Source organism: Lithobates pipiens, unplaced genomic scaffold (assembly GCF_037356315.1).
Source record: "Lithobates pipiens isolate NorthernLeopardFrog02 unplaced genomic scaffold, aLitPip1_a1.2 Scaffold_16, whole genome shotgun sequence".
Taxonomy (NCBI): domain Eukaryota; kingdom Metazoa; phylum Chordata; class Amphibia; order Anura; family Ranidae; genus Lithobates; species Lithobates pipiens.
In genome coordinates this window covers 282,642,441-282,663,498 of record NW_027507748.1, presented here as the reverse complement: position 1 = coordinate 282,663,498, position 21,058 = coordinate 282,642,441, and the positions used below count along the sequence as shown (strand labels likewise).

General features: G+C 40.7%; 1 protein-coding gene across 1 annotated transcript; it reads right to left on the bottom strand.

Moving 5' to 3' along the window:
* Window positions 1-3,126: 3,126 nt before the first annotated feature.
* On the bottom strand, window positions 3,127-20,931 carry LOC143984341 (adenosine receptor A3-like). The gene is made up of 2 exons (XM_077484580.1): window positions 20,555-20,931; window positions 3,127-4,818 (listed from the first exon to the last, which is right to left on the bottom strand). Exons 1-2 carry the CDS (start codon window positions 20,902-20,904, stop codon window positions 4,185-4,187), a joined length of 984 nt encoding a protein of 327 aa, XP_077340706.1. The 5' UTR covers window positions 20,905-20,931; the 3' UTR covers window positions 3,127-4,184.
* Between the last annotated feature and the right edge of the window lie 127 nt (window positions 20,932-21,058).

The following is a 21,058-nucleotide window of genomic DNA, read 5'->3' as shown; positions in this document are numbered from 1 at the left end:
AGGTTTTTATAGCGCTAGGTACCCCGATATACTACCCAATAATGGTTTTAACATCCTGATTGCCCCTAGTTAACCCTTTCACCCCCTTTTGCCACTGTCACTAAGCGATCATTTTTCTGATTGCTGCATTAGTGTCGCTACTGTCGCTAGGTAGCTAGTTATTTTTTTAGGTTCACCGCCAGGTTTTTATATCGCTAGGTACCCCGATATACTACCCAATAATGGTTTTAACATCCTGATTGCCCCTAGTTAACCCTTTCACCCCCTTTTGCCAGTGTCACTAAGCGATAATTTTTCTGATCGCTGCATCAGTGTCGCTACTGTCGCTAGGTAGCTAGTTATTTTTTTAGGTTCACCGCCAGGTTTTTATATCGCTAGGTACCCCGATATACTACCCAATAATGGTTTTAACATCCTGATTGCCCCTAGTTAACCCTTTCACCCCCTTTTGCCAGTGTCACTAAGCGATAATTTTTCTGATCGCTGCATCAGTGTTGCTACTGTCGCTAGGTAGCTAGTTATTTTTTTTGTTTCACCGCCAGGTTTTTATAGCGCTAGGTACCCCGATATACTACCGAATAATGGTTTTAACCCCCTGATTGCCCCTAGTTAACCCTTTCACCAGCGATCACAGTATAAGTGTCACTGGTGACGCTGGTTAGCCAGTTAGTTATTTAGGTTCCCCGTCAGGTTTTTATATAGCGCCAGGGACCCCCATATACTACCTAATAAAAATTTGAACCCCCTGATTGCCCCTAGTTAACCCTTTCACCACTGATCACCGTATAAGTGTTACGGGTGACTCTGGTTAGTTTGCTTTTTATAGCATCAGGGCACCCACCATTTATTACCCAATAAAGTTTTAACCCCCTGATCACCCGGCGGGTGATATCAATTAGGTTTTAGGGTCAGGGTCTGCGTCGCCCCAGGCAGCGCTAGGTTAGTGCCAGTACCGCTAACACCCACGCGCAAAGCATACACCTCCCGTAGTGGTATAGAATCTGAACAGATCAATATCTGATCTGATCAGATCTATACTAGCGTCCCCAGCAGTTCAGGGTTCCAAAAAAACGCATTGTTAGCGGGATCAGCCCAGATACCTGCTAGCACCTGCGTTTTGCCCCTCTGCCCAGCCCACCCAAGTGCAGTATCGATCGATCACTGTCACTTACAAAACACTAAACACATAACTGCAGCGATCGCAGAGTCAGGCCTGATCCCTGCGATCGCTAACAGTTTTTTTGGTAGCATTTTATATTTAAATCCGGAAGGCAGTGCTTGTTTTTTTTTTATTTTTTGTCATTATTCAATCCCTTGGGACAAAAAAAAATATTCAATGGTCTCAACATGGCCCTCAGCAAATAGCTTGGGGTGTCTACTTTCCAAAATGGGGTCATTTGGGGGGGTTTTGTGCCATCTTGGCATTTTATGGCCTTCAAAACTGTGATAGGTAGTGATAGGTAGTGAGGAGTAAAATAAAAAATGTATGCCCTTAGAAATCCTGAAGGCGGTGCTTGGATTTCGGGGTCCCGTACGCGGCTAGGCTCCCAAAAAGTCCCACACATGTGGTATCCCCGTACTCAGGAGAAGCAGCAGAATGTATTTTGGGGTGTCATTTCACATATGCCCATAGCATGTGTGAGCAATATATCATTTAGTGACAACTTTGTGCAAAAAAAAAAAGTTTGTAATATTCCCGCAACTTGTGGCAAAATATAAAATATTCCATGGACTCAACATGCCTCTCAGTGAATAGCTTGGGGTGTCTTCTTTCCAAAATGGGGTCATTTTGGGGGGTTTTGTGCTATTTTGGCATTTTATGGCCTTCGAAACTGTGATAGGTAGTGAGGAGTTAAATCAAAAATTTGCACCCTTAGAAATCCTGAAGGTGGTGATTGGTTTTCAGGGTGCCGTGCGCAACTAGACTCCCAAAAAGTCCCACACATGTGGTATCCCCATACTCGGGAGAAGTAGCAGAATATATTTTGGGGTGCAATTCCACATATAACCATGGCATGTGTGAGCAATATATCATTTAGTGACAACTTTTTGTAAAATTTTTTTATTTTTTGTCATTATTCAATCCCTTGGGACAAAAAAAAATATTCAATGGTCTCAACATGGCCCTCAGCAAATAGCTTGGGGTGTCTACTTTCCAAAATGGGGTCATTTGGGGGGGTTTTGTGCCATCTTGGCATTTTATGGCCTTCAAAACTGTGATAGGTAGTGATAGGTAGTGAGGAGTAAAATAAAAAATGTATGCCCTTAGAAATCCTGAAGGTGGTGCTTGGATTTCGGGGTCCCGTACGCGGCTAGGCTCCCAAAAAGTCCCACACATGTGGTATCCTCGTACTCAGGAGAAGCAGCAGAATGTATTTTGGGGTGTCATTTCACATATGCCCATAGCATGTGTGAGCAATATATCATTTAGTGACAACTTTGTGCAAAAAAAAAAAAGTTTGTAATATTCCTGCAACTTGTGGCAAAATATAAAATATTCCATGGACTCAACATGCCTCTCAGTAAATAGCTTGGGGTGTCTTCTTTCCAAAATAGGGTCATTTTGGGGGGTTTTGTGCTATTTTGGCATTTTATGGCCTTCGAAACTGTGATAGGTAGTGAGGAGTTAAATCAAAAATGTGCACCCTTAGAAATCCTGAAGGTGGTGATTGGTTTTCGGGGTGCCGTGCGCGACTAGACTCCCAAAAAGTCCCACACATGTGGTATCCCCATACTCGGGAGAAGTAGCGGAATATATTTTGGGGTGCAATTCCACATATAACCATGGCATGTGTGAGCAATATATCATTTAGTGATAACTTTTTGTAAAAATTTTTTTTTTTTTTGTCATTATTCAATCCCTTAGGACAAAAAAAATAAATATTCAATGGGCTCAACATACCCATCAGCAATTTCCTTGGGGTGTCTACTTTCCAAAATGGGGTCATTTGGGGGGGTTTGTACTGCCCTGCCATTTTAGCACCTCAAGAAATGAGATAGGCAGTCATAAATTAAAAGCTGTGTAAATTCCAGAAAATGTACTCTAGTTTGTAGATGCTATAACTTTTGCGCAAACCAAAAAATATACGCTTATTGACATTTTTTTTACTAAAGACATGTGGCTGAATAAATTTTGCCCTCAATGTATGACTAAAATTTAGTTTATTCGATTTTTCTTATAACAAAAAGAAGAAAATATCTTTTTTTTTCAAAATTTTCGCTCTTTTTCCATTTATATCGCAAAAAAAAAAAATCGCAGAGGCACTCAAATACCATCAAAAGCTCTATTTGTGGGAAGAAAAGGACGCAAATTTCGTTTGGGTGCAATATTGCATGACCGCGCAATTACCAGTTAAAGCAGCTCGGTGCGAAATTGGAAAAAGACCTCTGTTCCTTAAGGTGTTTATTGGTCCGGAGCTGAAGTGGTTAACTGCTCTTTGAATAAAAGTGTGTTCTTTAGGTAAGCTAACCAACATCTGAACCATTTGATTTTTCAGCTCTTCACTCTGCAAACACAATCCTTGCAAGATAGTGTCTGAATAACCATATGCATATATTTTATTTATGCAAATATTGAGACTAATAGGAATGATGACATCCACCTTGAGCAATATAAAGAAAGTCCATTCTTTTGAGTAGTTTAAAGTGTTACTAAACCCTCAACAGTAAAATCATCTGTGTATACAGTAAAGCATGCTTGCTATACTCACTGTGGAAGGGGGTTATTCCTTCACACTGTGTAAAAAGGCTGTTTGATCCTGTCTTCTCTGATCCCCCTCTTTTTCCACTGTCCCCAATCCATCTCCTGATAGAACAGAGCCTTGGAGGCACTCTGTTGTCACTCAGTTTTGTGTATATTGTTAAAAAGTATTTTATTTTTCTTGGGAGGGTGTGAGTAATTGATCAGCACTGCCCAGACAGAGGTCAGTGGTCCTGCAGCCTCATAGGACAGTCAGAGCTGAAAGAAAACTCCTCCTAAGAGCTTTAACTAGACACTCATAGAAGTCATAAGATTGCTACATATTGCTTATGAGAAAAGGTATTTAGCAGTTTATATTTACTTAAATAATTGCATTTCAATGTTCTGTGTACTGTGGGAGACTAGATATAGTGAATGCAGGGTCCTGGGTTTAGTAACAGTTTAATCATAGGTGGTTGGACTAAGTAAGTTTACCTTATATGATCTATCCTTGTAGTATATTTTCTTGAGTGTTTTCTACACTGGAAGTCTCAATTACTGCATCCCTACAAATGATATATGTGCTAATAATGTTAATGATTGTATACTTGAATTTCTTAATTTTTAGACTATAGAAGATGGGGTTCAAAACTGAATTGAAGTGGGACAGCAGGATGCTGAGAAACAGTACAGGTTGGAAAGCAACAGACTGTACAACAGGAGGATAGAAGTAGGTTACACAGTTTAGGATGGATATGGGCAACCAGCAGATTGCAAACAAGCCCATTATTGAGAATAGGAAAGTTGTTGTTTTATGTTCTTTTCCATAGGCAAATGTTTTCTCCTGGAAGCTGCAGATATTTCTTTTCATGTGTTTTTTTAGAAGCTGAAAGATTCTTATATATAAACCTGTCATTGTGAATAGGGGTAAAGCAACCCAACCAAAAAAGCAGAAGTAAACAAGAAAGTCAAAACTCATGACACTGGAAAACATACATTTAAATGTACTATTTTCTTCTTCTTTGACTCTAGACTTGTTGTTCCATCCAAACATTGGTACTAATGCCCCAGCTGCTGACAGAGTCCAGGATACGAAAATACACACATAGGTCCTCTTTTTGGTGACTACACTTCTATACCTATAAGAAGAAAATCCATTAATTACGTAGTACATTTGTAAATGTATTCTTCATTTACTGAATACGTTTGTATGATATACTGTATATATACTGTAATGTGCAAATGTTTGAAGCAGGGGTGATAAAATGGTGTAAATGGTTTATTTTTATCAGTTAACAGAATGAAAAGTAAATGAACAGAAGAGAAATCCCAATTAAATCAATATTTGGTGTGGTCACCCTTTGCTTTCAAAAGCAGCATCAATTCTTCAACTCTTCTAGGTACACATGCACTTGAAGGAACTTGACGGAACTCAGCAGGTAGGTTGCTCCAAACATCTTGGAAAACTAACCGCAGATCTTCTGAGGATGTGGCATACCTCAATAGAATATGTAAAAAGGAAATCAAGGATGCAAAAAACTCAAAATGAATGTCAGATTGCAAAAGATATTAGGACAAACCCCAAAAAAATTCTTCAAATATATTAATAGCAAAAAGGTCAGGTCTGAGCGTGTAGGCCCTTTACAAAATAATCTAGAGTGGGTGACCGGGGACAAAGAGATGGCAAATTTATTAAATATTTTCTTCAGCTCTGTGATGTGGTATACTTGGATTTTGCAAAAGCGTTTGACACAGTTCCCCACACATGGCTCTTGTGTAAGGTAAAGTCTACAGGCTTAGAAATATTATTTTGTAAATGGATAGAAAACTTGCTAAAAGACAGAATTCAGAAAGTAGGGGTTAATTATTCATACTCTGAATGGTCTAAGGTTATCAGTGGTGTACCCCAAGGTTCAGTGCTGGGACCCTTACTTTTTAATATCTTTATAAATGATATTGGGTCTGGGATTAAAAGTAACCTTTCTGTCTTTGCAGATAACACTAAGCTATGCAGTGGAATAACATTCTTGCGGGATGTCTTCCATTTACAAGCCAACCTCAATTCACTGTCTAATTGGGCGACTATGTGGCAGATGAGGTTTAATGTTGATAAATGTAAAGTTATGCACTTGGGGGCTAAGAATATGCATGCATCATACATACTAGGGAGAGTACAACTGGAGGAATCAATGGTGGAGAAGGATCTGGGGGTTTTGGTAGATCATAAGCTCAATAATAGCATGCAATGCCAAGCTGCGGTTTCCAAAGCGAGCAAAGTCCATTCTTGTATTAAGATAGGTATGGACTCCAGAGACAGAGATATTATTTTGCCCCTTTACAAATCATTAGTAAGACCTCATATGGAATATGCAATAAATGATAAAGGAAAGCACTTGAATCCACTCAAAAATCAAATTCAATTTAGAGGATAATTCTGTCAATATGACCGGCTTCCTTCCCAGGAGCACAAACGTATTATAGAGGCAAACAATGAGGGAGGATGTGAGACCATAGCAGGCTCATGAATGCTCACATCAGGACAAGAAAGCTCAAGGATATAATAAATGAAAAAATGGTAAACTTTATTAGAAAATGCACGCAAACATCTTAAACAGTAAAAAGAGACTCCACAGGTGAATTGCCCATCAAAACCTGTGGGGTCCTTTCTATGACAATACCAAATATACACGGGTGAAATAAATGGCTGTAGAAAAAGGATCAAAACAGAAAAACAAAAAAACAAGACATTTGGTATAAAAACAATGCTAAACACTGCTATTACAGATGTAGGGTCATCCCCTACAGGGATCCCTGTAGGGGATGGCCCTACATCTGTAATAGCAGTGTTTAGCATTGTGCAGTGCAGAGCAGAGAAGGACAACCAAACTGATAAGAGGCATGGAGGAGCTCAGCTATGTGGAAAGATTAGAGGAACTGAATTTATTCACTCTTGAGAAGAGAAGATTAAGGGGGATATGATCACCATGTATACATATATAAGAGGTCCATATAGTGAACTTGGTGTTGAGTTATTCACTTTACAGTCAACACTGAGGATTTCATCTTTAAATATGGAAAGGTTTCTTCACAGTAAGAGCTGTAAAAATGTGGAATAGACTCCCTCTAGAGGTGATTCTGGCCAGCACAGTAGATTGCTTTAAGAAAGGCCTGGATTCATTCTTAAATGTGCATAATATAACTGGGTACTAACATTTATAGTTAAAGTTGATACAGGCAAAATCTGATTGCCTCTCTGGGATCAGGAAGGAATTTTTTCCCTTGCTGTAGCAAATTGGATCCTGCTTTTCTGCGGGGTTTTCGCATTCCTCAGGATAAACTGTGGGTATAGAATTGGGTATATGGGATTGTATGATATATTTTATTTTATTTATTTATTTTATGGTTGAACTAGATGGACTTGTGTCTTTTTTCAACCTGACTAACTATGTAACTATGTAAATCCTTTTGTCTCTTCATGTAATCCAAGAAGGACTCATAGGGGCGGCATTGTGGTATAGTGGGTAGCACTCTCACCTAGCAGTAAAAAGCGTCGCTGGTTCAAATCCCAACCATGACACTATCTGCCTGGAGCTTGCATGGTCTCCCTGTGCCTGCATGGGTTTTCTCCTACACTCCAAAGACATGCTGGTAGGTTAATTGGCTTCTGTCTAAAATTGGCCCTAGTATATGCATGTGAGCTGGGAACCTTAGATTGTGGACCCCTTGAGGGTAGGGACCAATGTGAGTGTACAATGTATGTGTGGAGCACTGCATAAATTGATGGTGCTATATGGGTACCTTAGCCCCTGTACACACGGTCGGAGATTTCGACAACCAAATCCGTCGGATCTTGTCCAAAACTGTTGCATACACACAGTCAGACTAAGTTGTCAAAAAATCCGATCATTCAGAACGTGATGACGTAATTTCGTTACGATGGGACTACGTTCAGGCTAGTAGCCAATAGCTTTGATGTAGAAATTTGATCTGAGCATGCGTGGCACTTGGTCCGATCAAAATTCTCTACACATGATCGGAGTATGTCCGATCGAACCAGTTGGTTGGGAAATATTTCCAACAAGTTGGAAAATTGGGTCCGACGGATATTCAGACGGAATCAGTCCGATGCATACCACACACAGTCGGATTATCCGACAACGCGGTCCAATAGGACACATTCCGACTGATTCTCCGACCGTGTGCACAAGGGCTTAAATAGAGACGATTGTAGACACTCACTCAGGTTGGACTGGCGGCTTTATTCAACTTTACTAACTAGGTAACTATCTAACTTGATGATGTTGAGATCAGGGCTCTGTGGGGCCCAAATCATCAATTCTAGGATTCCTTGTCCTTCTTTACGCTGAAGATAGTTCTTAATGACATTGGCTGTAAGTTTGGGGTTGTTGTTCTGCTGCAGAATACATCACAATCACATGCTTCCTTGGTGGTATGGTACATTATTATTATACAGAATTTATATAGCGCCAACAGTTTGCGCAGCACTTAACAAAATAAAGGCATACATTACAGTTACATTACAATTTGGTACAAAAGGGATCAGAAGGCCCTGCTCATTAGAGTTTACAATCTAAAAAGGGAGGGTCAGTTGATACAAAAGGTAATAGCTGTGGGGATGAGCCAATGGAGGAAGTAAAACAGTGTATTACTTAGAAGCAGGATAGGCTTCTTGAAAGAGAAGGGTTTTCAGGGATTTTCTAAAGATGGATAGATTAGGGGATAGTCGGACAGATTGGGGTAGGGAGTTCCAAAGGATGGAAGAATCTCTGGAGAAATCCTGGGAGGAAGTGACAAGGGAGCTAGAGAGAAGGAGGTCTTGGGAGGACCGAAGAGAGCGGCTTGGTTGGTATTTTGGATTTAGGTTAGTGATGTAGCTGGGGGCAGAGTTATGGATGGCTTTGTAAATTATTGTTAGTACTTTGAATTGTATTTGTTAGGTGAGTGGAAGCCAGTGGAGGGATTGGCAGAGAGGGGTGGAGGACGCTGAATAGTTGGTAAGGTGGATGAGTCTTGCAGCGGCATTCATTATGGACTGAAGGGGGGATAGTCTATGTAAAGGTAATCCAATAAGGAGGGAGTTGCAGTTTCGAGGCAAGAGATAACCAGGGAGTGAATTAGAAGCTTGGTGGTGTCATTAGTTAAAAAGGGGCATATTCTGGAAATGTTGCGGAGGCTAAGGTGGTATGATTTGGACAAGGATTGGATGTGGGCCTGAAAGGACAGTTCAGAGTCTAAGGTTACCCCTAGCACCCTGGCATGTGGGGACAGACTGATGGATGTGCCATTGATCTTGACAGAGAAGTCAGGGGAAGGGGCACGAGGGGGAGGAAATATTAAGAGCTAAGTTTTAGATTCAGTTTGAGAAGGTGGTTTGACATCCAGGCTGATATGCCTGCTAGACTGATGGGGTGAGCTGAGGGGCAGAGAGATAGATTTGGGTGTCATCAGCATATAAATGGTAGTGAAAGCCATAGGAGGCTATCAGATGACCCAGGGAGGATGTGTAGATCGAGAATAGTAGAGGTCCAAGGACAGAATCTTGGGGGACCCCAACAGTAAGCGAAGCTGGAGAGGAGGAAGCAGAGTTGTAAGTGAAACTGATGATGCAATGAGATAGGTAAGATTCAAACCAACGGAGAGCACAGCTATGGAGACCAAGAGAATTGAGTTTTTTTGAGGCGGAGGGGGTGGTCAATTGTATCAAAGGCAGCTGAAAGGTAAGAGTATGGAATAATGACAGTTGGTTTTGGCTGTTAGTAAGTCGTTTGCAAGTTTTGGGAGGGCAGTTTCTGTGGAGTGCTGTGGGCGAAATCCAGACTGAATGGGATCAAGAAGGTTATTTTCAATGAGGTGGTCGCTCAGTCAGTTGTTCGAGGAGTTTGGAGGCAAAAGGGATTAAAGTGATGGGTCTTAGGTTGTTAAGATTGGTGGAGTCTAGTAAGGCCTTTTTTTGGTATGGGAGTGACTAGTGCATGTTTTAGAGGGTTGGGGAAGATGCCAGTAGAGAGTGAGAGGTTAAAGATATGAGTTAAAGTGTGTAGGATAGAGCCAGATGGTGACTGTAGTATTTGAAAAGGAACAGGGTCCAGGGGGCAGGAGGTTAGGTGGGTGTTAGAAAAAAGTTTAGTGACTTCCTCTATAGTAGCTGGGTTAAAAGAGGGTAATAGAGTGGTAAAGGTAGAAAAGAGTTGATGGGGACTGCATGAGGGGGTGTTAATGAGAGTGGTGGGCAGATTTATATTGGTTGAAATCTTGCTGTGCCTTAGTCTTATGCCACAGACGCTCAAGTGTTTTTTGAGGCTTCTGGTAATCTCTGTCTGCAAGAGTTGTAGCGGCCAGGGCCTGATTCTGTGTGTAGCAAGGGGAAGAAGGTATCCAGGGTGGATGACAGTGAACTGTTGTAGAAAGAAGTGGCCAAGTTGGGGCAGGACAAGGGTGAGATTTATTTGTAGAGACAATCTGTAGCAGAAAAAAGAAGAGAAGGGTTAAGGTGGTGAAGGTTTCTACGGGTAATAGTTTGGTAGTTGGGCAAGGAGGAGGTAGATAAGGAGAGAGTGAAACTAATAATGTGGTGATCAGAGAGAGGAAAAGGAATATTAGAGAGGTTGTGTGGAGTGCATAGGTAGGAGAATATGAGGTCAAGGCAGTTGTCAACAGAGTGAGTAGAAGCATGTGTCCATTGTTTTAGTTCAAGAGAGGATATTAGGCTCAGCAGCTTAGAAGTAGCAGGAGTGTTAAGATTAACAGGAATGTTGAAGTTACCAAGAATAATTGTTCGAGTTTCAGAAGAGAGAAAGTAGGGTAGCCAGGCAGAGAAGTAATCAAGGAAGTTTGATACCAGTTCAGGGGGTCTATAAGTCACAGCAATAGACAAATACAGTGAGCTTTATATGAGGAGAGGGACAGAGAGGGGGGTGGATAAAGAACCTGAAAAGTGCTTTGAGGGGATAGGAGGATTCCAACACCATCTTCTTTCTGTCCACTAGGCCTGGGAGAGTGAGTCCAGAGGAGGCCACCATAGGAGAGAGCATCAGGAGAAGGAAAGTCAGATTCTAGAATCCAGGTCTCAGTAATTGCAAGTAGGTTCAGGTAGTTTGTGATAAATAGGTAGTGGACGGTGGTGAGTTTGTTATAAACAGAGTGGGCATTCCAAAGGGCACAGGAGAAGGGGAGGCTGGTTCTAGGCAGAAGAGGAATAGAAATGAGATTGTGTGGATTGCGGCTGCTATCAGAGGATGGGGGGTGCTGGGTATGTTGGCCAAAGGTAAATGATGACGGTCCAGGATCTGGGGAAATATCTCCACAAGTTAGGAGAAGCAGAAGGGTGAGAGAGGTGATATGGGTGTGTGACTTATGTGGGGGGACATGTCCCAGTGTCCTGCAGGTTTTATTGGTATATGGGTTCGGAATTAGCAGGAGCTGATACATGCAGTAATAAGGTGAAGACAGGAGTGAGGGTGATATATATAAGCTGTGGGGTGGAGAAGATGGGTGAAAGAGAGAGACTTTAAGGAGAGAGGATGCAACTGTGAGAAGGAAAAGTAGGGAGTGCATGATAGATTGGTGAGATTGAGAGCAAGCCTGGATGAGAGATGCAAAAGTTTGATGGAGAATAAGGTCACCTGTAGTCTGTTTAGTGTTCTGCAGTATTGTGGATTTTCGCTTTGTACATTCGCTGAAGTGCTGAGAGGAAGTGTAATACTTTATCCAAGATGATAGTTGCCAATGAAATCCATTCCCTGCCTGTGCAAACCCCTGGCTGTGCATCCCCTAGAGAAGGTCTACATTTATACTGATTTTGGGTTTGGGTATTGTCAATTAATTAGTCAGGATTGCAGGCAGCATAGTTTACCAAAAGCACATACACAGAAATAGCAAGCAGATCCCAGTTTCAGTCAAAGGTGGAAGATGTGGTTGAGCTAACACATACACAGAAATAACAAGACATGATAAATAAGTATTTGCCTGTATTTGTTCCACATTGAGGACACCACTGATTCTAACCAAATCTCTAACTCCATTTGCTGAAGTGCAGCCACAAACTTGCAAGGAACCTACATCAAGCTTTACTGTTGCCTCGGTACACTCATTATTGTACCACTCTCCCGCTCTTTGGTGAACAAACTGCCTTTTGCTACAGTAAAATATTTCTAATTTTGACTCATCTGTTTAGAGAACCTAATACCAATTGTGTACACCCTAGTTCCTATGTTTTCCTGCATAGGACATGTAAACGAGTCTAAGCAACTCGGCTATGCATGAAAACATAGGAAATGATAGAAAATTAGCTGGTTTAGCAGAGACAGGCTGAAATTTGATCAGTGTGTAGATGTCCCTGGTTAAAAAAAGTTGATCTCTTGATCAACTTCTGTCGAAGGGACATGCTGAATACCATTTGTCCATCAGGGGCTTCAGCCACTCATCATTGTATTCAGTGGTGGGTCCTGCTGTCAGAATATAATGTCCCAGCCATGGGGTAAAATCTTTCATCCATCTCATTTGTGTGGATGGAGGAATCTCTTTTTTTATTTAGCCCATTAGGCTATCTATGGCCAGCTAGAGATTTGATGTGAGATTTGATGATATCATTATTGTGTTGCTCATTGTTCTCTTTGCTAGAGGTTCTGACATGAGAAAGCAAAACCCTTCCTCCACCCTTAAAATGGAGTACCTCTAGATATACTATTATTATATACTGTATATTACTCAATACCCATGTTTTAAAAGACCTGGATATTTGTCATATATGTATTTGTACATGGGGGGTGAAGTTAGTCACATGATGCCTCATAGGTGGAAGTATCAACTATAATTATCTTCAATCTTAGTAGCAGAACAATTCAGAAAAAAAGAGTAAGGTGAGAATATGCTGACTGGGAGAGGAAACGTTAAAGTGATTATAAACGATCACCTTGTAAAACAACACATTCAGAGTTTAAAATAGAAATTAACAGAAAACATTTTTGTATGCATAGAAAACAACATTATAAGTGATCTTGTTCCCTCTGCTCTCAGCTGCATAAGAGCGGACCATTGAATAGCAATGCAGAGTGGGCAGGTCAGGACAAGTCTGATCATTGGAGAAGAGTACACCGAATTCCCAGCATCGCTAGAGTACTGACCATGCTTTGCTCTCCTGGTTAGTGGGGTCAGTTTGTAATAGGAAAGCAGAGGAACTGGCAGGGACACCAGGCATTTCACACAAAGGAAAAACACAAAGAAAACAGAGTAATTTCTCATGCAAGTACCCACAGCAGGCACATATCAGGATTATGAGGTGTTGGGGTAATAAATGTATTAAATGGCCTTGCTCGCTGCTGCTTTGCCCTGCATAGGCAAATTGCATGGTTTTTTTATGATGCACTTTCTACTTCTGCCAATAGATTGTGGGACTGTAAAATGACATCTATAAGAAAATTGCCAGGTTACGGTATGTTTGTATTTGTTTATTTTATGGTTTTGCTATGTTATTATTTAAAAAAAAAATTCTGTTGTATGATTTTGCAATTGTGGTATTTATATTCATTTGTATTCTGTTTGGTATTCATTTTATTCCCACAACAGCCTGATGGTTATCTAAAAAAAATGTATATTGCTATAACTGGTTGTGATTGATGTTAATGAATTTTGGTGCAATTTGTATACATTATTTGTTTGCTTTTATGCTCCATGGTTTCTTTTGCTTGTTTAGTCACTTAGTTTTTTGTATCATATGTATACTGCACTAAATAATCCAAGTTTGACCGTGTTTTGTATGTTTGTTATTTATAAAGAATGCTTTACTTTAGCATTGATATTTAGCTATGATTAGGACGAGGATTGGTTACGCTGGATCAGTGATGTTACTTTTTTTTTTTGGTATCATTATACATGATGCTTTAATGCTTTGGGGGTTATTTGATGTGCAGTGCTGATAATTGATGTGTGTAGGTGTAAGTACACTTTAGATTGAGATCTTATAAGTTTACCATAGGATGTGTAACCACACAAGTGCAGAATGAGTCATAAAGTAGCAATATAGATGTATTGTCTTGGATAGTCTGTGTCAGTTCTGTAATAGCCATAATGCTAAAATAAAGGAACAACAAAAATTCTCTGTATTCAAGAGCCATTATTTGAATCTTGGCCACCTTTGTGTATTTCTTTGAGATCTGTGCAAAACAGATCTATCCTTTATTTATCCACTGCTACATATGCTACACAATGGAGACACTCAGACTAGGTAGCCTAAACACAGGGGCCTTGATAAGGAAACAGGGCTTCCACATTTATTTGATTAAGAGGGAATTGGTTCGTTGCCAGGGCATTAAACAAAGGGGCACAACATTCTATCTACACAAATATTGGAAGTGGAAAAAAGAATCATGGACTTTATTGGTATTCAAATTCAAACGATTCTGGATCCACACTTCAATAATATTCACAGAATAAAAACCCAGGTACGTTTGACTCATCAATAATCATCATTGCTGCAGGACAGGAGGACCCACTACAGGCAGTGGTTAGTTTAGGGGTAGCGACACATTTATTATGAAAAGATTTTTACAAGACCTTGTAATGAAAGAGGTGGTGGAAGGGGGGAAACGACATAATAGGGCTTAACAAAATGATCTCTTATAAACCATTTTTGGAATATTAGGTTTTTAATTCATTGTTAGAAATTAAAGGAGTAAACTTTCCTCTATGTGATGCATACTAGCACATTATGCTTTTACTTTGCAGGTAAGAGAAAAAAAAGGGAAAAAAAGGAGTTTAAGTCCTCTTTAAATTGATCTGATGAGTTCTTTTCACGTAAACTGGTGTATTTTCTGGTTGTTGTCTTTTTGCTAGGATAAATCCCCCCCCCCTTATGTACCCCCCCCCCCCATTGTGTATTTTATATGTGGTTGCTGGATTTTGTCATGCATGTAACAGTCAATGCCATGCTTCTGTGTGAGGAGTGTGTGGCTTTTTAATGCGTTAATGCTCACCTAGATGTACATTTACAATATATTTAGTTATTCTTTGAAATTTGCATTTTGCTTAATTTTTTCTTCGTTTAGATTTTTGTTTTTTTATGGGTCACAGGGGGTGCCATGGAGCTCCCCGTTACATGGGAACTCTCAGGATTTGAGCATCTACTGCGCTTCCTTATGCTACCACCACTCCTTGGGCAAAATAGTGCATGTACCAGCACAATTTTGTATATATAAATCATTCATGTTATAAAGGTTGGTATTGTGCAAAATTTTGCTGTAATCAGATGTGCTCCAAGTAAAAAAACTCAACCATCCTCCAAAGTGCAAAAGCTCACCTCCAGTATTGAAACTCACTACAAAGGTCAAAATAGCATATTTGTCATACACTAGGACCTGGAGGACATTTGTATTAAAAACAGGGCATTGTCATATTCTATCACTATTTATTACTCCATTAACTACCACAACTGTTGCTCATAATTTCACCAACAAAGGGCTCTGGGATGACCTGCCCATGAGACATTATCCTGCCAGCCTCTGGAAATAATTTACACAGGTTCTTCCATATAGCATCCTCATGATCAGTGGTCCCCAAACTGCAGCCTGAAGGCCAGATGTGGCTCTTTGCTTGTCTTTATTCAGACCTTGAGGCCCTATTCCTCTTACTGACACCAACAATGGGGCACTATTCTATCCACTGACATCATCAATGGGACCCTATTCTACCCACTGACACCAATGATGGGGCACTATTCCTCCCAATGACACCAATGATAGGGCACTGTTCCTGCACTGACACCAATGATGGGGCACTGCTTCTTTTGCTGACACCAATGATGGTGCACTGTTTCTTTCACTGACACCAAAAATGGGTCACTGTTTCTTTCACTGACACCAATGATGGAGCACTGTTTCTTTCACTGACACCAACCAGGGTGCACTGTTCCTTCCATTGACACCAACAATGGGGCAGTGTTCCTTCCACTGATACCAACATTGAGACATTATTCCTTTCACTGAAACCAAAAATGGGGCACTAATCATCCTCCTAGCACCAAAGATGGCATTGTTTCTCCCACTGATGCTAGGACATTTTCTACTACCAACAGTCTGCCCTCCTAAAGTCTGAAGGACTGAAGGAGGATGGTCTCTCTCCTTAATGCCACAAATCCTAGGGTTCTTTTACTGGTCTGGAGCCTTGCAGGTCTCATGCACCCTTGGAGATGGAGGAACCCGAATTCTCATGGTTGATGAGGATTACCTCAGGGTTTAGAAGTGATGAAACCCATTCATGGAAGACTGCCATATATTATCATCAGCTTCAATATCAATGTCTAGATGGAGTGAGCCCTGAGATGCCAAGTCTTCCTCTTCCTTCTTTTGCCCTGGCCTTGAGTGCCCCATCCATGATGGCAGGTGTGTGCTCCAGCAGGAACACAGTTGGTACAATGTCGTTGATGTATGCATCAACACAGTTCACCATTCTTGTCACTTCCTCAAATGGTGAAAATATAGTGCATGTGTCCTGTATTAGCAGCCACTGGCTTGGGTAAAAAAGGCCCAGCTGCCCTGAGCCTGTCCTAGTGCCATACTTGCACAGAAACAATGTACTTGTTAATGGCCCTTTGCTGCATGTGCAGTTCATGCAGTGTGGCCAAAGTTGAGTTCCATCAGGTGGATATGTCACAGATTGAGGGCAGATGGAATTCCTGCTGAATTTCATCCAGCTGAATGCTGGCTGGATAGGACCACCTGAAGTGGCTACAAACTCTTCTGGCTTGCCATAGAAGACCTTGTAACCCTGACTACATATCCAGGAACTGCTATACCACCAGATTGAAGATGTGTTCCAAGCAAGGCATGTGTAACAACTGTCCTAGCCAGAAAGCAAACAGCAAGTTGGTGTTATTGTCACACATCACCATTCCTGGCACAAGTTGCTGTGGGTTAACTACCTCTGGGCTTGCCCCTGCAAAGCTAAAATAATCACTACCCCAATGCTGGTGGTTACTGTGGTGAGAAATTGGGGGATATCCTCCCATTATTTCATATTTCTGTATATTTTGCATGATACCTCATTATAATTTTCTCTTTTCTATTTTATTAAACTGTTTTTAAAAAAATCCCCCTTTTTTTGCTGCGAGGGAGACCTGCTCACATCCACTTCTGATGGCCAGGTAGGTCTAATTTGGGGCTCTCCCTTAAATGGGTTCCCTAGTGGCAGATATGTGCCCCGCCCTGGTAGGACTTCACCTACTACTGTTCCTACTTGCACAGGATCAGCCCAGACGCTTGGTCTTGGGGTTTCTTCTGTGCGTACATGCGTGGTATACTTGGGCTCGTGCGTCTATGTGGCACGGGTCTTTTAATGCTGCCGATGTTCTCCTCAGAGTAGCTGTCCAACGTGCATACGCGGTGCGCACTTCTTTGTGCGGCCGCGATATGTTGGGTGTATGACTTCGTGGACTTTTCATTAGCGGTATCTCCGGCACGCACGCATGCGCAGTTGCGCAGACCCGTTCACTTGCACTGTGTGGGCAGGCTGATCCCATGATGTCAGACGCCGCCGTCCAGCAGCGTGTATGGATGCCATGTGGGTTGGGGAGCTCATATAGTGGCTGTTCACAGTCAACTTGTGAGCAGTATGAGGACCTTGTATGCTGGGCTGCTGACTTAGATGATTACAAACACAGGTTAGTATTCTTATTTTTTCTATTAGGTTTGCAAGTACCGGGACATCCATACATAATGTTTTCATGTCCGGTTTTCTCAATTCTGACCTTTATACTTTACTTTATTGTTTAATTTGATATCCTTATGGCTTTTATTCTGGAACTTTGTAGATCACAATTCTCTCCCAACTTCTAATCCCTTGGGGAGTGAGTGGCTCCTGTATTTCTCAGGATAGCTACATTATTATTATTTCATCTGCTACACCTGTATAGTTCGCCTGACCAATGAGCCCATGCATAGAGTCTCGTTTACTATCTTTCTGGGTGAGTGTAACTTACTTACAGTATACCTTGGAATGGTCGACTAAATTGGTGACTGTGAAATCTTTCTTATTGTTTCCTCTATCCTCACCTAGTTATCTGTATTGTCCTTCCCTCCTCCTCACCAATTCCCTCTTCGTTGTCTCATTTTCTTTCCTTTTTATTTCTGGGTTATGCATTTTTTCTTAGAAAAGAAAAGACACATACCCAAAGGGTTAGAGAGCGCTGCTCACCCCCAGAATGTACAAAATGGAAAAAAGGAACTCCCCTAAATGGGGTTTTTAGGCAGCAATCAGAAAGAAATTGTGTGGTCATATATCCAGGCATAAATGGCCTGATATACTGTATATGCAGGGGCATATCTTTTTGACCGCACACTATGTAGGACCATATAAGTAATGGCCCACATAACACCTTACATACTTCAATAAAATCTTTTATAATTCCTGTTTTTGAATTTCTGCCGTAGGTACTGCGTATCTTTACCCGCTTTCCCATTCAGGGAAGAAGGGTGGGGCCCTACAACGTGTGACCTCCCGTAAGCCATACTGCTGTTTCTTGTCCTGTGCCTTGATTGTGGCATCTGTGGAGCAATCCGGGACCCCGAATATGGAGTCAAGGGGTTTTTCCTTTTAAGCAAGAGGCTCTCCATGTGGGAATGAAATAAAGCTGTTTTTCTCTCTGGATACAGAATATGGGGTAATTATACTAATTGACCCCACTCTGTGCTATTATAAAATGTTTATAGTGTGCATAATAAATAATTGTTATATACTTCCCCTGCAGACGTTTCCTCTGAAGAAGACCCCAGTGGGGGTTGAAATGTGTTAGAGCCGCTAATATTTTACATTTCAGACATTTATTGTACAATGCTGTTATGATATTATTGACTGGCATACTGTAACCGTTTTCTTCTTTTTTTATTGTCAAACTCTCACTGGAGCTCATGTTTTAACTATCATGGTATGAAGTGTTTTCCATCTCAATAAATACAAATTTTTCTATACATTGCTTATCCAATTCTCTTTCTGATTGCTGCCAAAAAAAAACATTTAGGGGAGTCCCTTTTTTCCCATTTTATGCATTTTTTCTTTTCCAGGTCTTTTGCTGGTGAACTTGGCTTGATGGTCTTTTTTTTTTTTTTCTGTTCATTACGGTTGTTTGGTTTCTATATTCTGGCCACCTTTCGGGATCTACACCATTATGTCACACTTTTGTGTGCACTTAATTGTTATATATTATTATATCTCAACCTATTATCATTTTAAATACCAGAGTCGGTCCTGTACAATCCCCCACATTCGCCGCTGGGGGACTTTTGTGGGTCCTGTGATCTGCTGCTTCTAGTTGTGTTGATGAGCCGGTCTCCTTATTTATTGAGTGTAAATTTACATTGTTAACATATTATATATTTTGCTTTGTTTTTTGTTCTTATTTTACTGTATACTATTATACTATCTACTTTGTAGATCCCCCTCCTGAAGAAGCGGTTTACTGTGAAACCGGTAGAGTAATTTCGTCACACCACTTCTCAACATAAATCATACGGGGAAACCCGATAGAAATTGTTTAGTTGCGGTGGATATGTTTTACATTTTTTGAATGTATATGTGTATGTATATTTCTTGGTTGTTATAAAAGTGGTTGTAAACCCTTACAAACCACTTTGACCTACAAGTAAGCCTAGATTAAGGCTTACCTGTAGGTCCAAGAAATATCTCCTAAACCTATACGGTTTAGGAGATATTTACCTGAAGACATCCAGCGGCGCGCAGGCACACTGGGTAAGCCGCAGATCGTGGCGATATGCCACGAGTGTCGGCTCCCATACGCATGCGCGGGAGTGACGTCATCGCTGCTCCAGCGAATCACAGCGCCGGAGCAGCGAGACCCACCAAGAAGATGGATGCTCGGAACTGCAGGGGACAGCAGTGACTTCGCTGGCTCCTGTGTCAGGTAAGTGACACATAATGGACTACTTTGCGATGCATAGTAGTCCATTATGCTTTACCGTTGCAGGGAATGAAAGATCCCATCCCAAAGAACCCCATCAGGGTTTACTTCCTCTTTAACCTTTTGTATATTTTTCTTTACTACGTTTGATTGATATCTACTACCTAGTACCAAAATAGTCCATATATTCCAAACAAACCTTGTAGGTTTGGATATACGGGGTACAACATTAACAACTGTCCCAGTATTCTTATAACCTCTTGTCTCTAAAACCTACCCCAATGTAGCTCCTGCTCCCTAGGCATACCAACTGCAGCACTGCTTGGCATTTTATATATGATATATGGGACTAAGTGAATGAAAGATTTTAACACAATTGCATGGTATGTGTTATCTTTTTTTTTTGACCAGGTGCAGATGGATATTATACTCTTTATTTTGTACCAAGTGGCAGTCTTCAATAACCCAATCTTGGCAACCATCATGTCAGGGCCATGTTGGCTTTTCCTTTTGGAATAGATATAGGTTTTCTGTTTCTATTACTGTGTTTTGGGGAGTTTTGGAGTCATCTTGTAACACTGCATTTTACAGCCTTAACCTATGTTGAAACATCTCTGGTTTGCACATCATTTCTGCCTATAAAGTAAGTTCATCTGCATATCTGTTGATAGCAAATCCTTATATTTAGATTTTATATAAAATTGAAACTGTGCACATCCATTGGTAATAGCTACTATATAATGTATCTACCCTCTATGTTTTTTTACATGTAAATAAAGATTAATGTTTGATTAAAGTTTTTTATTTTAGGCAATAAGTGCAAAATGGAATAATTATGCGCAAAGTTCAGTAAACCATGGCAAACTATTAAAGAAGAATTTAAAGGCTTGGAAATGTGTCATATTCTTGAAAATTACATTTAAATTAAGAAAAAATTTATTACATCTTACCTGTTTGGTACCTTAATTCTCATGTATCTGTCAAAAGCTATGGCCAATAGAGATAAAATAGATGCATTTGTCATTATGATAATCACACAACAAATAAACAGGCAGGCATGAAAGCACATTTGTATCTCCAGGGTCAGGATGATGGCCAGAGGCATAACCAAAGCTCCAACTGCCAAGTCAGCTACTGCCAGGGACACAATGAAGTAGAAAGTGGTATCTTGCAGAGCTGGATTCTTTTTCACTGCCCAGATCACCAAAGCGTTCCCCATAATAGCAAATATTCCAATGACTGCTTCCGCTGCCATGTACACAATGAGGAGGCTATCTGCCACTGATGTTTGGTTAGGCATAATTGTATGACTATTATAGGTACTTCTTTGTAGAAAATCCATTTGCAGTAAGGGCAGTAATACTTATAGTGTGCTTAATCTTTTTTAACTCCCACCTATTCAAATATGTGCTTAACAAAGGAAACCAATACTTCCTTTATACTATCTAAACCAC

Excerpts from the sequence above, each read along its gene's own strand:
- LOC143984341 (XM_077484580.1), bottom strand. The coding sequence starts at position 20,904 with ATGCCTAACCAAACATCAGTGGCAGATAGCCTCCTCATTGTGTACATG. Across the intron at positions 4,819-20,554 it reads AGAATTAAGGTACCAAACAG|GTATAGAAGTGTAGTCACCA; the intron begins GTAAGATGTAAT and ends TTCTTCTTATAG.